At 40.0% G+C, this 14,295-nt stretch overlaps 1 protein-coding gene across 4 annotated transcripts in view; it reads left to right on the forward strand.

The window, feature by feature from the left end:
* Window positions 1–14,295, forward strand: part of SUSD1 (sushi domain containing 1) — a 133,842-nt gene that overhangs the window by 82,032 nt on the left and 37,515 nt on the right. For all 4 annotated transcript variants that reach the window (XM_070459285.1, XM_070459282.1, XM_070459284.1 and 1 more), the window contains one exon: window positions 12,854–12,945. In XM_070459285.1, the coding sequence (XP_070315386.1) occupies window positions 12,854–12,945 (92 nt within the window). The remainder of the gene's footprint in view (window positions 1–12,853; window positions 12,946–14,295) is intronic.

Consider the following 14,295-nt stretch of genomic DNA (forward strand, 5'->3'; position numbering starts at 1 on the left):
CTAGAGTCAGACATCCTGGAATGTGAAGTCAAGTGGGTCTTAGGAAGCATCACTATGAACAAAGCTAGTGGAGGTGATGGAATTCCAGTTGAGCTACTTCAAATCCTAAAAGATGATGCTGTGAAAGTGCTGCAGTCAATACGCGAGCAAATTTGGAAAACTCAGCAGTGACCCCAGGACTGGAAAAGGTCAGTTTTCATTCTAATCCCAAAGAAAGGCAATGCCAAAGAATGCTCAAACTACCACACAATTTCACTCATCTCACACACTAGCAAAGTAATGCTCAAAATTCTCCAAGCCAGGCTTCAACAGTACGTGAACCATGAACTTCTAGATGTTCAAGCTGGATTTAGAAAAGGCAGAGGAACCAGGTATCAAATTGCCAACATCCATTGGATCATCAAAAAAAGCAAGAGAGTTCCAGAAAAACATCTACTTCTGCTTTATTGACTATACCAAGGCCTTTGACTACGTGGATCACAAGAAACTGAAAAATTCTGAAAGAGATGGGAATATCAGACTACCTTACCTGTCTCCTGAGAAATTTGCATGCAGGTCAAGGGGCAACAGTTAGAACTGGACATGGAACAACAGACTGTTTCCAAATCGAGAAAGGAGTACATTAAGGTTGCATATTGTCACCCTGCTTATTTAATTTATATGCAGAGTATATCATATGAAATGATGGATTGGATGAAGCACAAGATAGAATCAAGATTACTGGGAGAATATCAATAACCTCAGATATGCAGATGACACCACCCTTATGGCAGAAAGTGAAGAAGAACTAAAGAGCCTCTTCATGAAAGTGAAAGAGGAGAGTGAAAAAGTTGGCTTGAAACTCAACATTCAGAAAACGAAGATCATGGCATCTGGTTCCCTCACTTCATGGCAAATAGATGGGGAAACAGTGTAAACAGTGACAGATTTTATTTTTTGGGGCTCCAAAATCACTGCATATGGTGACTGCAGCCATGAAATTAAAAGATACTTGCTCCTTGGAAGAAAAACTATGACCAACCTAGACAGCATATTAAAATGCAGAGACATTACTTTGCCAACAAAGGTCCATTTAGTCAAAGCTATGGTTTTTCCAGTAGTCATATATGGATGTGAGAGTTGGACTATAAAGAAAGCTGAGCGCTGAAGAATTGATGCTTTTGAACTGTGGTGTTGGAGAAGACCCTTGGACTGCAAGGAGATCCAACCAGTCCATCCTAAAGGAAATCAGTCTTGAATATTCATTGGAAGAACTGATGCTGAAGCTGAAACTCCAATACTTTGGCCACCTGACACGAAGAACTGACTCATTGGAAAAGACCCTGATGCTGGGAAAGATTGAAGGCAGGAGGAGAAGGGGACGACAGAGGATGAGATGGTTGAATGGCATCACTGTCTCGATGGACATGAGTTTGAGCAAGCTCCAGGAAGTAGGATTGGAAGGACTGAAACTTTAGGATTAACTGGTTTGATCGCCTCTGTCTGGGGCTCTGTAAAACAATCCAGAGCAATTTGAGAGCCTGTGGTGCTGGGCTGACTCCTGAGCCTATAGACTAACGTGGGTTCAGTCTTTTCTCAGATCTCTTCATTCTGAACAAGATAAAGAGAGACAGAATTTGGGGCAGCTAATCTCCTGTTGTCTGCTAATGTCTGGCTCCCCAGATGCTTTCTAAAATCCATCAAAATCTCCCACTAATGCTCTTTTTGTGTTTCACAAACTTTAGCTAGCACAAGAATCACCTGGAGAGCTTATTAAAGCATAGGTTCCTGAACTCCATCCTAGAGGTTCTGACTCAGCAGGCCTGGAGTGTGAACCTCAAAATTTCATTTCTAGTAAGTTTCCAGGCCTTGTTGATGCTGCCAGTCCATATTTTGAGCAGCACTGCTCTAACCACACAAACTACTTAGCCACTTCTGGGCAAATTAAAACCTTTACTTAGAAGAAAAGATATGATAAAGAGAAAGACCAAAAAAAAAAAAAAATAGTGGTAGCCAAAATAATTCAAAGGGCTCATGCCTAAGAAACTTGCACATGTTTCTGATTGGTGAAGTTTTCCTGGTAATTGAATATCTATCAATACCTCATCTAATTTTTTTTTTTTTTAACGTGGCTACACCAAGTCTTAGTTGTGGTGCGTGGGCTCTAGTTCCCTGGTCAGGGATGGAACCCAGGCCCCCTGCGCTGGGAGCACGGAGTCTTAACCAAGTGCTTGATCTGTTCTTGCAGTTCTAGGTATAGAGACCAAGAGCCTCTGTCTTTCTCAGTGATGCTCTGCTCCCCGGTGGCGGCTCTTGTCTTTATATAACCTCAGCGTATTCACATGTTGCAGGTGAAAGAGCGTGAATCCTACCTACCCCACTTCTGCAGACTGACACATGAGAAGTAAAGCATTGACTTTGTTTGCCTGAGCAAGTTCCCAGGAATTACCCCAACACAGTTCTAGTGAGAGTGATACTGGAGAATGAAGCTTAGATATGTGTGGCAAAAAGGGGTTTCCTACTGTCTTTCCCCTGGAAGTTTGGGTAGTTGGGTCTGCACAGGGCCCCTTGCCTGGCTCACCCACCCAGTCTCAGGCTGACGATCCAAGGAGGAGGAGTGGGCAGAGACCAGTTACTCACTTCTCGGAGACGAGATACACATGTCCCTTGCGCCTGAGCCTAGGCAGGTCCCAGACAGCAAGGATCTGCTTCTTTGGGTAGTCACCTATGACATATGAACTCCACCCACTAGGAAATGTGACTGAAGGAATAGGAGCCTTCTTCTCACCTGTCAGATTACATATTTACTGTTCATTCCTTGAGGATTAGTGAGTGGCGAGTGGAGAGAGGCCAAAATTGTTCTTTTTTTCTGTAAAAATCAGGAGACAGGTAACTAGCAAGCTTTAAAACACATGGCCTCTGGAATGTTAGAGAGTTGACTGGGAAAGGTCCATTCTAGTTTTAGGAGTGTATGTTAGGAAAGTAACTCTAAGTTCCTCCAAATTCGTATATTTCAACATCCAAATTTCTTGACTGATTTGTTTACCATTGTTATTTCATTTATCTATTCAATTCTGTGTTCTCATTGATATATACATTGATATATACAACTTTTTCATAGAGTAAGAGTTTGGTGTCAAATTATTTGTGTCAAATACTTCTCCTGTTTTATCATCTTTTTAAATTTTGTTTATGACGTCTTTGATGTATAGAGGTTTTAGGTTTCTGTGCCGTCCAATCTATTGATCTTTCCTTTGTGATTCATTGCATTAATGTTAAATATAGATTTTTTTCAAACAAAAGTTTTTATTTATAGCCCATCTTTCTTTTTCTAGGACTGTAAGTGACCTGTATCATGGGGACAGTATTAGTTGCTCAGTTGTGTCTGACTCTTTGTGACCCCATGGACTGTAGCCCACCATGCTCCTCAGTCGGTGGGATTAACCTGGCGAGAATACTGGAGTGGGTTGCCTTTTCCTCCTCCAGCAGCTCTTCCCGACCCAGGAATAGAACCTGGGTCTCCCACATTGCAGGCAGATTCTTTACCATTTGAGCCACCAGGAAAGCTAAGTGACCTGCATGGGTATATAAAATAAGTATGTAACCTAAAGAAGAATGTAAAGCAAAGTCAGAGACCTAAAAAAGATGTCAGAATAAGGCTAAGAATGATTCATATCCTTGTCATCTATTTACTTTTTCATCAGTGGCTTGCACATTTAGTTTTAAATTTTCAACTCCTTCCAGTCAGAAAGGGAGCCATGACATAACTTATTACAACAAGGTCACAACAAATGGTGTTTTTGGGAAGAAGTAAAGTTATTTTCAACATATAGAAATTTCTGGGGGGATTTCATAAGTAATCCAGTGTTTGAGCAGCATTTTATGAGGATTTTATGATGCTGTTTCTTATATTGGCCCTCAGCATGGCTCATTGTATTTTAGAAAAGCGCAATTCGTTGTGGAGTGGGCAAGGAAAGGTGCCTTAGAAATGCCTGTGCTCTGCTGATCTGACTTGATTCAAGGGTATGATTAAGTTAGTTTAGATTATTTGGAGAAATGAACTGGAGTCCATGTTTTTCAGGAAATGTTTCCTAAATATTACTGCTTAATAAATGATGGGGCCCATGTGTTCAGATTATTCTGTCTCATCCATCCCTAGGAAACAGTTGATCTGTGTTGCCAGTTGAATTACAAGGATCTGTGCCCGAAAAGAAGGCTGCCTGCCTCCGTTATAGGGCTAAGCCTAGTCTAGGGAGCTAAGCTAAGGGAAATGTACAGAGCTGCCCTCTGTGGTTGAATCTCAATTCCTGTCCTTACAATGTGATCACATACTTTTAGCCTGAAAATCTCATGGTGGTTGTAACTAGATATCAAATTTGTCTTAAGAAAAATTTCAACAAAATAATGAACTCTCAACTTTGAACAACCGTTATATCCTTCTAAGACAAACTGTGAAATGTACATCAAGGACAACTAAAATATTACCCTATTTATAGAGTTATAGAAGGGCTATAAAAATAATTGATTTCTAGCCATTTTTTTCTTGACAGTATTTACCTCGAAAAACCAACTGTCTATTTAGGCTGCTCCTAATTAGAGGTTTTAAAACCGTATCATTTATGACTAAGAGAATGCTGGTGTCTCTGTCCTCTTTAGAGGAGGATTGCTTGCATTTAGTTACTTCTAAAATAGTGTTGGTAAATTTTAAAAAGTATCTAAAGAAGAGGAACAGGCCACTTTTCCTCTATTCCCTGGTAGAATGCCTGACTGATGAAGTGGCTTACGATAGCAGGTTTTCTAACTGCATGCATTATTTGGGATCTCTTGGGACCTTATAAAACTTCCCTTCTAAAAAAAAAAAAAAAAAACAAAAAAAAACTTCCCTTCTAACTGATTCAATTCTGTTCACAGAATTAAAGTCCAAACAAAAGATAGTAAAGACTGCAAATAATTTAACATGGTTTCTGATATTTTTCCACAAAATGATAAATATTGTAATAACATTTCTGGGTGGAAAAGGTATGTCTGAAGTCAGCCTGCATCTCTTATAAGCCATAAGCCCTAGAAACTCATACTTGCCATCGGCCAAGCTAAAAATCAGCATATATTTTGCATGGAATAGCCAGTCATCTGTAATATGCCAAAAATGGAGAGAGAAAATGATTGTTCTTTATAAGATAATGATTTTGTAGATCCAGCTAGGTAGAACCATACTCAGAGGATAAATAAAGGTGAATAAGTTCTTTGGAATTGGAACTCCTCACTAAATGGATTTTAAATGGCTCTAGATGCAATAGGTTCATCTCATTCTTTAGGGACACCATATTCTAATCACGTGTACAGACAAAGAGGCTCCAAGGCTCTCTCCTTGGCTGAAATCAGACAAAAGACCACTTACTTCTTAGTTTACCCTATCCATTAATACAATACAAAGGAAACCTAATTACTAGATGTTCTTTTTTCTTTTCATTTCCTTGTGACTTTTTAATTTGATATAATTTCAAATTTCTCTCTCGTGTTCTCTCTTTGGTCCCTTTTTCCTGAAATAAATCCCACTTGGTCATAGTACATTATTTTTTTTTATGGCATTATATTCTGTTTCTTACTCTTCTTTGAGTATTTTTGCACCAATATTCATAAGTGATGCCAATTTATAGTTTTCTCTCTTCTTCTGCACTATCCCCATCAGGTTTAGACATTAGTATTTTCCTTGTTTCATAAAAAGAATTTGGAAAGTTTCCTTCATCATCACAATTTATGAAACATTTGGATTACCTGTTCTCGGATGGTTTGGTAGAATTCCTTTGGGTAACAGTCTAGGCCTAGGGATTTTCTGTGTTAGTTCCTTGATAACGTTCTCAATTTTTTTTTTATGGAAATTGGTCTGTTTCAGCTTTTAATGTCTAGGGGAGTCCATTTTGGTAAACTGTATTGGGAATTACCCATTTTATCTGTTTTCAAAATTTATTTGCATAGTGGTCTGCAAAATTAACTTCTGGAATTTTCTTTTATTTCAAAGATTATTTCTCTTTTTTTACTTGATTTTTTCCTTTTTATTTTCCAGCTGATTAGTTAGCAGTTTGTCTATTTCAATAAGTATTTTCAAAAAGTCAAGATTTTTTTTTTTTTTAATCAATTAGATCTGCTATTTGTTTCCACAATTAGGTCTACTCCACATCAGGGATTAGCAAAGTGTGGACCATGGGTCAAATCTGGCTGTCACCTGATTTCATAATAAAGTTTTATTGGAACACAGTCAAGTCGTTTATTTACATATTGTCTGTGGTTGCTTTTGTGCTACAAAGCCAGGATTGAGTAGTTTTAACAGAACCGTCTGGTCTAGAAAACCTAAAATATTTACTATTGGACCCTCTATAGAAACATTTTGTGACTATTGCTCTACATCATTAATTTCTGCTCTCATATTTCCTGTATCCTTTCTTATGCTTCCTTTTGCTTTATAAAAGTGATTGTAGTTTATTTGTATTCTTCTATTTTGGGTTCTCTTTTGACTTATAGGGGCTTCCCTTGTGGCTCAGCTGGTAAAGAATCCGCCTTCAATGTGGGAGACCTGGGTTCGATCCCTGGGTTGGGAAGATTCCCCTGGAGAAGGGAACGGTTACGACTCTAGTGTACTGGCCTGGAGAATCGCTTGGACTGTATGGTCCATGGGGTTGCAAAGAGTCGGACTTGCCTGAGCAACTTTCACTTTTGCCTGATCGGATCTTACCTTTTCCCTGCACTTCTTTTTCCTGTCACCAGATAGTTTCCAAAGGATCCCTATTCCTTCCTTTTTATTCTCTTCTTTCCCAGAAGCAATACCTTTCTCATTGTTCAGTTGCCAAGTTGTGTCTGACTCCGTGCAACCCCATGAACTGCAGCACAGTGTTTCCCTGTCCCTCACTATCTCCCAGAGTTTGCTCAGATTCATGTCCACTGAGTTGATGATGCCATCCAACCATCTCATCCTCTGTGGCTCCCTTCTCCTCCTGCCCTCAATCTTTCCCATTATCAGGGTCTTTCCCAATGAGTCGGCTCTTTGCATCAGGTGGCCAAATCATTGGAGCTTCAGCTTCAGTCCTTCCAGTGAATATTCAGGGTTGATTTCCTTTAGGATGGACTGGTTTGACCTGAAGTCTCATAGATTTTTTTCATCTTTTGCTTGTAGTTAGTACTCTGATATACCAGGTTTCTTTTTCAGCATTTTCACCCTTAAGGTGGAATTTCTCATTCTGGGAGTGACTCTGACTCATGATTGGGCCCTTTGTTCCCCTCTTCTCTTTCACAGGTCTCTTCTAGAGCCCCCTCCCTCTCTAGAATGATGTGTGGGCAATTGAGAGATAGCTTTGCTGGGATTTGCTATTCATTTTTTCATAAAAGGTGATTTAAAGTTTGCAGTTTTGTCTTCCAGTTGTGATGACAGCTTTGGTTTTATGTTGTTCTGTTTGCTTTTCCAGTTGATCTGAAGTGCATTTTGGAGAATGTATGGAGAGATTTGAATTTAAGGGGCCACCATTATCAATGAAGTAACTGGAACGCTAATCTTAATGGACTCTTTTTTTGAAAATTTATTTCTGGCCGTGCTGGGTCTCTGTTTCTGCACAGGCTTTCCCCCAGTTGCGGCGAGCGGGAGCTACTCTCCCTTGCAGGGCGCGGGCCCCTCGTTCCGGAGGCTCCTCTTGTGGAGCATGGGCCCTAGAGTCTGTGGGCTTCGGAGCACAGGCTTGGGAGTTCTGGTATCCGGGCTTAGTTGCTCTGTGGCAAGTGGGATATTCCTGGATCAGGGGTCCAACCAGTGTCTCCTGCATTGGCCCGTAGATTCTTCCCCACTGAGCCACCAGGGAAGCCCTGTAATAAACTCTTAAGTGCTAACTTTCTGCCTTCAAATCTCTGCTCTCCTGCCATTTCTTCTGCCTGGAACCCTCACCCTCTTCTTCAGTTCCTATATTCCCTTCTTTCATGATCCCCTCAACTGAAAGTACATGTTCTTCTTTCTGAATTCCCATACTCTTTTCTAGGAGGAAATATTGGGAGGAGTTTGGCACAGTTACTCTGGAGTCAGGTTATCTAAATTCAGATCTCAGATCTGCTGTTTACAATCTCTGTGCCTTTAAGCAAGTTATGTAACCTCATGTGGCTAAACTGCCTTAAGTATAAAAATGGGAAAACGTTATGGATTTGTTGTGAGACTAAATGGGTTAATGCCCATGGAAAACTGCATAATATGTGGTACACAATAAGCATCTAAGTAATAAGTTAACAAGTTAATAAGTTAACATTTATCAAATGTTAACTGTGACTTAAATTTATCTTACGACATTTATTATATATTCCTTTATATTTTTGTTAGATTGATATAGTGTGTAACTTCTAGATTAATTACATATTAAGGGCAGGAGCCATGTCTTATTCATAGTATCTGTATTCCATTTGGTTAATATATCAGGTAGGGGCTTCCCTGGTAGCTCAGCTGGTAAAGAATCCACTTGCAATGCAGGAGACCTGGGTTCCATCCCTGGGTTGGGAAGATTCCCTAGAGGAGGGCATGCAACCCACTCCAGTATTTGTCAGGAGAATTCCATGGACAGAGGAGCCTGGCAGGCTACAGTGCATGGGATCGCAAAGAGTCGGACATGACTGAGCAACTTTCACACTCCCAGTATATCAGGTGCTTAGATTTCCTCTTATCTCTGATTGCTTACACTTTAACAGTAGGGAATGCCATGCTCGCCACTATCCTGGACACTAGTTGTACAAAAATGAATAAGACATAGTGTTTCATAATACACACATGCATAGTTATACATACATAGTAATATAATGCATAAAGTGTAGTTTGAAGTTGCAGGGGACCCTGGGAGCCCTGAGAAAGTAATGACTGATTTTACCCAGAGTTGCTTGCCTGCATTAACAAAGCTGAAGCATAATTTCTAAGAATCTCATGAACTAAGAGCCAAAATTTTTCTTCTCTGTGTCATTCTTGCAGGTCTGGTTTTTCAGCTTTAGGCTTCTAGCTTAGATTGGCCCTGTGGGTGGGGAAAGGAGAGAGAGAAGGCAGAGTGACCACTGAAAATGAAGCAGAGAATGACAATTTGAATGAGAGTCAGGGCGTGTATACTATTTAATATAGCAAAGGATCAGAGAGTGGGGTAGGAAAGGACTCAGAATGAGCTGTCTTCTACTGGGGATCCTTTTCCACTCCAAGTGAGCTCAGCAGGGGTTCAGGCCACCTTTAGTTCAAACTGTGAGCTCCTTAGATGGAAAGAAGGGAATCTAGAGAGAGCCACTCTCTGACCAACATGGACCTAAATTTAACCAGTGAGATGTTTCCTGTGAACAGAAGGAATTGTGGACCTACCATTACTGTAACATTACAGTTATTTGTGGCATGCAGGATCTAGTTCCCTTCCCAGGGATTGAACCTAGGCCCCCTGCCTTGGAAGCGCAGTCTTAGCCACTGGACCACCATGGAAGTCCCAAGATTATATTTTAAGATTTATTTTTTCACTTGTATATTTTCTGCCTTTCTCACTAGAATGAATTCCATTAGGTGCAGGGACATCATTTTCTCACCACTTTATCCTGCTCCAAAGCATGCCTGGCACATGGTGAAAACTTTCTAAATATTTACTGAATGAATGAGTAAACTTATTCCAAGAAGGACCATTGGAATCACCTTTGGAAGTACATTCCACTTGTAGATTACTTGGTGGAGAATTGGTATCTGCACTTTCCTATCTTCCCATTCAAGGATGTGGCGTTTTTCTCTTTATTGTTTTCTTTCATGTCCTTCAGAGAAAAAAAATCTTCATGTTGTTGCCAAAATCTTGACTCCCTGTGCAACTGATGCCAAATAGAAATAATGGAGACAGAGTTTGGAGAAAATAAACAAGTAGATTTATTCTTTGCCAGGCAAAGGGGTAACACAGTAGGCTAGTGCTTCAAGAGCTGTGGCCTGCTGTCTGGGAGATAGGGAAAATTTTATATCCTAATGAATGTTTTGCTTTTTTTTGGTAAAATTTCAAAATGGCTACAGGAACCAGGTCTGGTGTCTCTGAAGTTATTGACCTGTGACCTTTTTGAAATGTAGAATGCTACAAGAGAATAATGCCAGGTGCAGAGTATAGTTTATAAGGAGTCAGAGAGTAATTAGTTTTGTTTAGCTTTGTAAAGGACAAATCTAACTACAAGTGTTTGTAGAACAGCTAAAGAATAATCAAGATTGCTTACCTCTTAGGCTTGTTTATGCTGTTTCCCCAGCTTGTTCACTGTTTCCTTATTTTCCTTGTTTATCAGAAAAGTCTCATGTCTGTTTAAGAAAAGTATTATTTTGATTTTTCCTGCCACAGTGCAAGTCTTGGACATTTCTAGTTAGATTTATTTCTAAGTATTTGAAGTTTGTTCATAGTTTCTTCTCTTGTGAATAGAGATCTTTTAATTTCTCTGTCTAATTTGTGGTTTTAGTTTACTTGTGTCAGCAGGCCTGTGTTCATCCTGGGGGCTTAAAGGGAGAATCCATATCCCTGCCCTTTCTGGTTTTTAGAGCCTGCCTATATTCCTTGGCTTGTGGTCCCATCCTCAATCTTTAAAGCCCCTCAGTTTAACCTTAAATTTCTCTCTGGCCCTGATCTTGTCTCCTTCTTTTAAGAACCGTTGTCACTGCATTGAGTCCATCTGGATAATCCAGGATGATCTTCCACACTGTAACTACATTTGCAAAGTCTTTATGCCATTAAGGTAACATGATACAGACTCTAGAACTAGGATGTGGACATCTTTGGAGGGACCATCATTCAGCCCACCATACTTGTTCTTGCAGATATGCAGAAAACTGTTAGTTTTCCTATGTTCTTACCTGTGGGTGCTCTTTGCCAAATTCCTATTATTTGTTTTTCTATTGTTTTCAAACAGTTGTATATTTGTTTTTTAGTTGATTCTTTTCGATTCACTAGCAGTGGCATAATTTGATCCCTTTTTTTCTGGCACTTATAGCTCTTCTTTTCATTGCCTAGGTTTGCATTGTCTAGAATCTCCTGAGTATAGAGGAGCCTGGCAAGGCTGCAAAAGAGTCGGACCTGACTCAGGGGCTAAACAACAACAGGGCTAAATAGCAGCTGTCAGGCCATGCATCCTTGGATTGTTCTTAACTTTACTAGAAATTGCTTCATTGTTTTACCACTAAGTATGGTGGTTTCTAATAAACACTCTTTTAAATCAGTGAGTTTCTATCAAATTAAATCCTAGTTTATGACGATTTCTAGAAAGGAATGTACATTAAATATATTAACCATTATGATTATAAAAGTGACCATATGGTTTTTCTCTTTTAATAGATTAATATCTTTCCCAATAATGATCATCTCTGTATTCCTGGAGTAAATTTCCCTTGTTTCTAGTATATTATTCTTTGAATGTATTGCTGACTTCTATTTGCTATTATTTTATTTTGTATTTTGTATTTATTTATAAGTGAGTTTGGCATAGCATGTTTAGTTATTGGTTGTGCCATCTTGTACAGCTTGGGCGTTGTCGATTATCCAGTCATACTGAATGAATTGGAAACTTGTTACCTTTTTGTATGATCTGGAACTGTTTAAATACTATTAAAATTATATATGTTTTTAAAATTTAAGAAGTGTGAGATTCCTTGAACCACTACTATTTATCTCTAACACCATCTTCCATACCTAGTAGCGAGATTGCCTTATCCTAAATCACCTATACTTTCTTCCCTACTCCGTCTTACAACATTTGAAGTAAAGCTTGTGACCTGTGGAACAGGTTTTCTTTGGGCAAAGCTGCCCAATCCATAAAAAAGCGTCACGTCCATCGGCTTGGCTTCTTTCAAAGGAACCTGTTGGTCAAGGGGCTTACACAATAGGGTTGGCTGTCTTGAGATTTTCTTTTTTTTCAGGTGCTTTGGGAGTTGTCTCTATCACTTATTAATCATCACAGTATTCCTATGAAACTACTTAGCAAGTCTGATATATTATTTTTGGTTTAGGGACAGGGATCATCTTTGAAGGAAGTAACCTCTGATACCAGAGATTTGAATAACTGGTCTTTATTTGGGGCTTCCCTGGTGACTAAGGCAGTAGAGTGTGCCTGCAATGCAGGAGACCCAGGTCCGATCCCTGGGTCGGGAAGATCCCCTGGAGAAGGGAATGGTTACCCACTCTAGTATTCTTGCCTGGAGAATCCCATGAACAGAGGAGCCTGGTGGGCTACAGTCCATGGAATCACAGAGAACTGGACATGACTGATCAATTAACACTTTCACAATCTTTATTTTAAAAGCCTGAAGAATGTGCTTCTATATTACACAGTACCAGATCTGAACTATCTTTTGGATTGATTACTGTGACGTTGAGCAGAGACCAACAAGTGGTTCTTTGATAATAAAAGATGAGGAAGCCCAAACCAAGAGAGGCCATTCCCCACTTTCCATCATGAAAAGCCTGAGTGTTTGAGGTGGCCTTTTTTATTTCCTCAGGGAGAAGTTCTCAAATCTCTGCTGAAACGTTGCTCTCAGTTCAGAATTTCAAACTGGTGCCTTTTTGTCTAAATGAGGTTTATTCAAAGCAAGGACAATGAGTTTTAGCTTAGGAAACCAAGGGAATTTGCAGTGAATAGACTTAAATAATTTTTAAGAGGGCTCCTCTGATTGGGTATCTTTTGATTGTGAATCTTTCATCAGGACTGAGTTTACAGGAATATAAAAATGGAGTTTCTTGGACTGCTACCACTAATTTCTAAATTGAAATACTGCAGAAGTCATCCTTTTGTAAATGCTTATCTTTGGAAGATTGTTCAATTAGAAAGTAGTATTTTGGTATAAGGTGTAAGTTGACTTCTCATTCTTTTCCTCTTGCAGTAAAACAAACCATCAGTAACATTTCAATATTTAATGAAACCTGCTTGAGATGGAGAAGTATGAAGACAGCTGATATAGAGGAGATGTATTTAGTAAGTTACTGAAACTCAATCTTTTTTTAGGTGTTTGTCTTATGTGGGAGGTTCAAAAAATATCAACAAACCAACCAACCAACCAACCAACCAAACTACTTAGATAGCTTCCATAATCAATGAAAGATTTATACTGACAATTGCAATAAGAAGCAAGAAGCATATGAGCCAGGAATCCCACTGCTGAGAAAATACCCGGAGAAAATCATAATTCAAAAAGATATACGCACCCCAGTGTTCATTGTAGCACTATTTACAGTAGCCGGGGCATGGCAGCAACCTAAATGTCCATCAACAGAGGAGTAGGTAAAGATGTGGTACAAATATACAATGGACTATTATTCAGCCATTAAAGAAACAAACTAATGCTATTTGCATCAACATGGATGGATCCAAAGATTGTCATTCTGAGTGAATAAGTCAGACAGAGAAAGACAGATATCATATGATATCATTTATGTGTGGAATCTAAAAAAAAAAAGGTACTAATGCCTATTTGCAGGTACTAATGCCTATCAGACATAGGAACAGCCTTGTGGATATAGCAGGGGAAGGAGAGGATGGACTGAATTGAGAGGGTAGTGTTGAAACGTATACATTAGCACATATAAAATAGATAGCTACTGGGAAGTTGCTGTATAATAAAGAAGGCTCAACCAGTGTTCTGTGACAACCTTGATGGGTAGGATGGTGTGGTGGTGGGAGACAGCTTCAAGACGGAGGAGACATGTGTATACTTACGGCCGATTCGCGTTGTTGTATGGCAGAAACCACCACGACGTTGTAAGGCAATTATCCTCCAGTTTGAAAAAAGGGTACACACGAACTAGAAGTTGGGGATAAGAGAGGGAGGGATAAATTGGGAGACTGGGACTGACATGCGTGTGAGCATGCTAAGTCGCTGCAGTCGTGTCTGACTCTGTGGGACCCTATGGACCGTAGCCCACCAGGCTCCTCTGTCCATGGGATTCTCCAGGCAAGAATGCTGGAGTGGGTTGCCATGCCCTCTGCCAGGGGGTCTTCCCGACCCAGGGATTGAAGCCACATCTCTTACGGCTCCTGCATTGGCAGGCAGGTTCTTTACCTCCAGTGCCACCTGGGAGACCCAGGGACTGGCACATACATGCTGCAGCTGCTAAGTCACTTCAGTCGTGTCCGACTCTTAGCGACCCCATGGACCGCAGCCCACCAGGCTCCTCCATCCGTGGGATTTTCCAGGCAAGAGCACTGGAGTGGGGTGCCATTGCCTTCTCCGGCACATACATACTACCATATATAAAACAGATAACTAGTAAAAGCCTGGGGTACAACACAGGGAACTCTACTCAATACTCTCTAATGACCTGTATG

The sequence above is a fragment of the Odocoileus virginianus genome, chromosome 31 (genome assembly GCF_023699985.2).
Source record: "Odocoileus virginianus isolate 20LAN1187 ecotype Illinois chromosome 31, Ovbor_1.2, whole genome shotgun sequence".
NCBI lineage: Eukaryota > Metazoa > Chordata > Mammalia > Artiodactyla > Cervidae > Odocoileus > Odocoileus virginianus.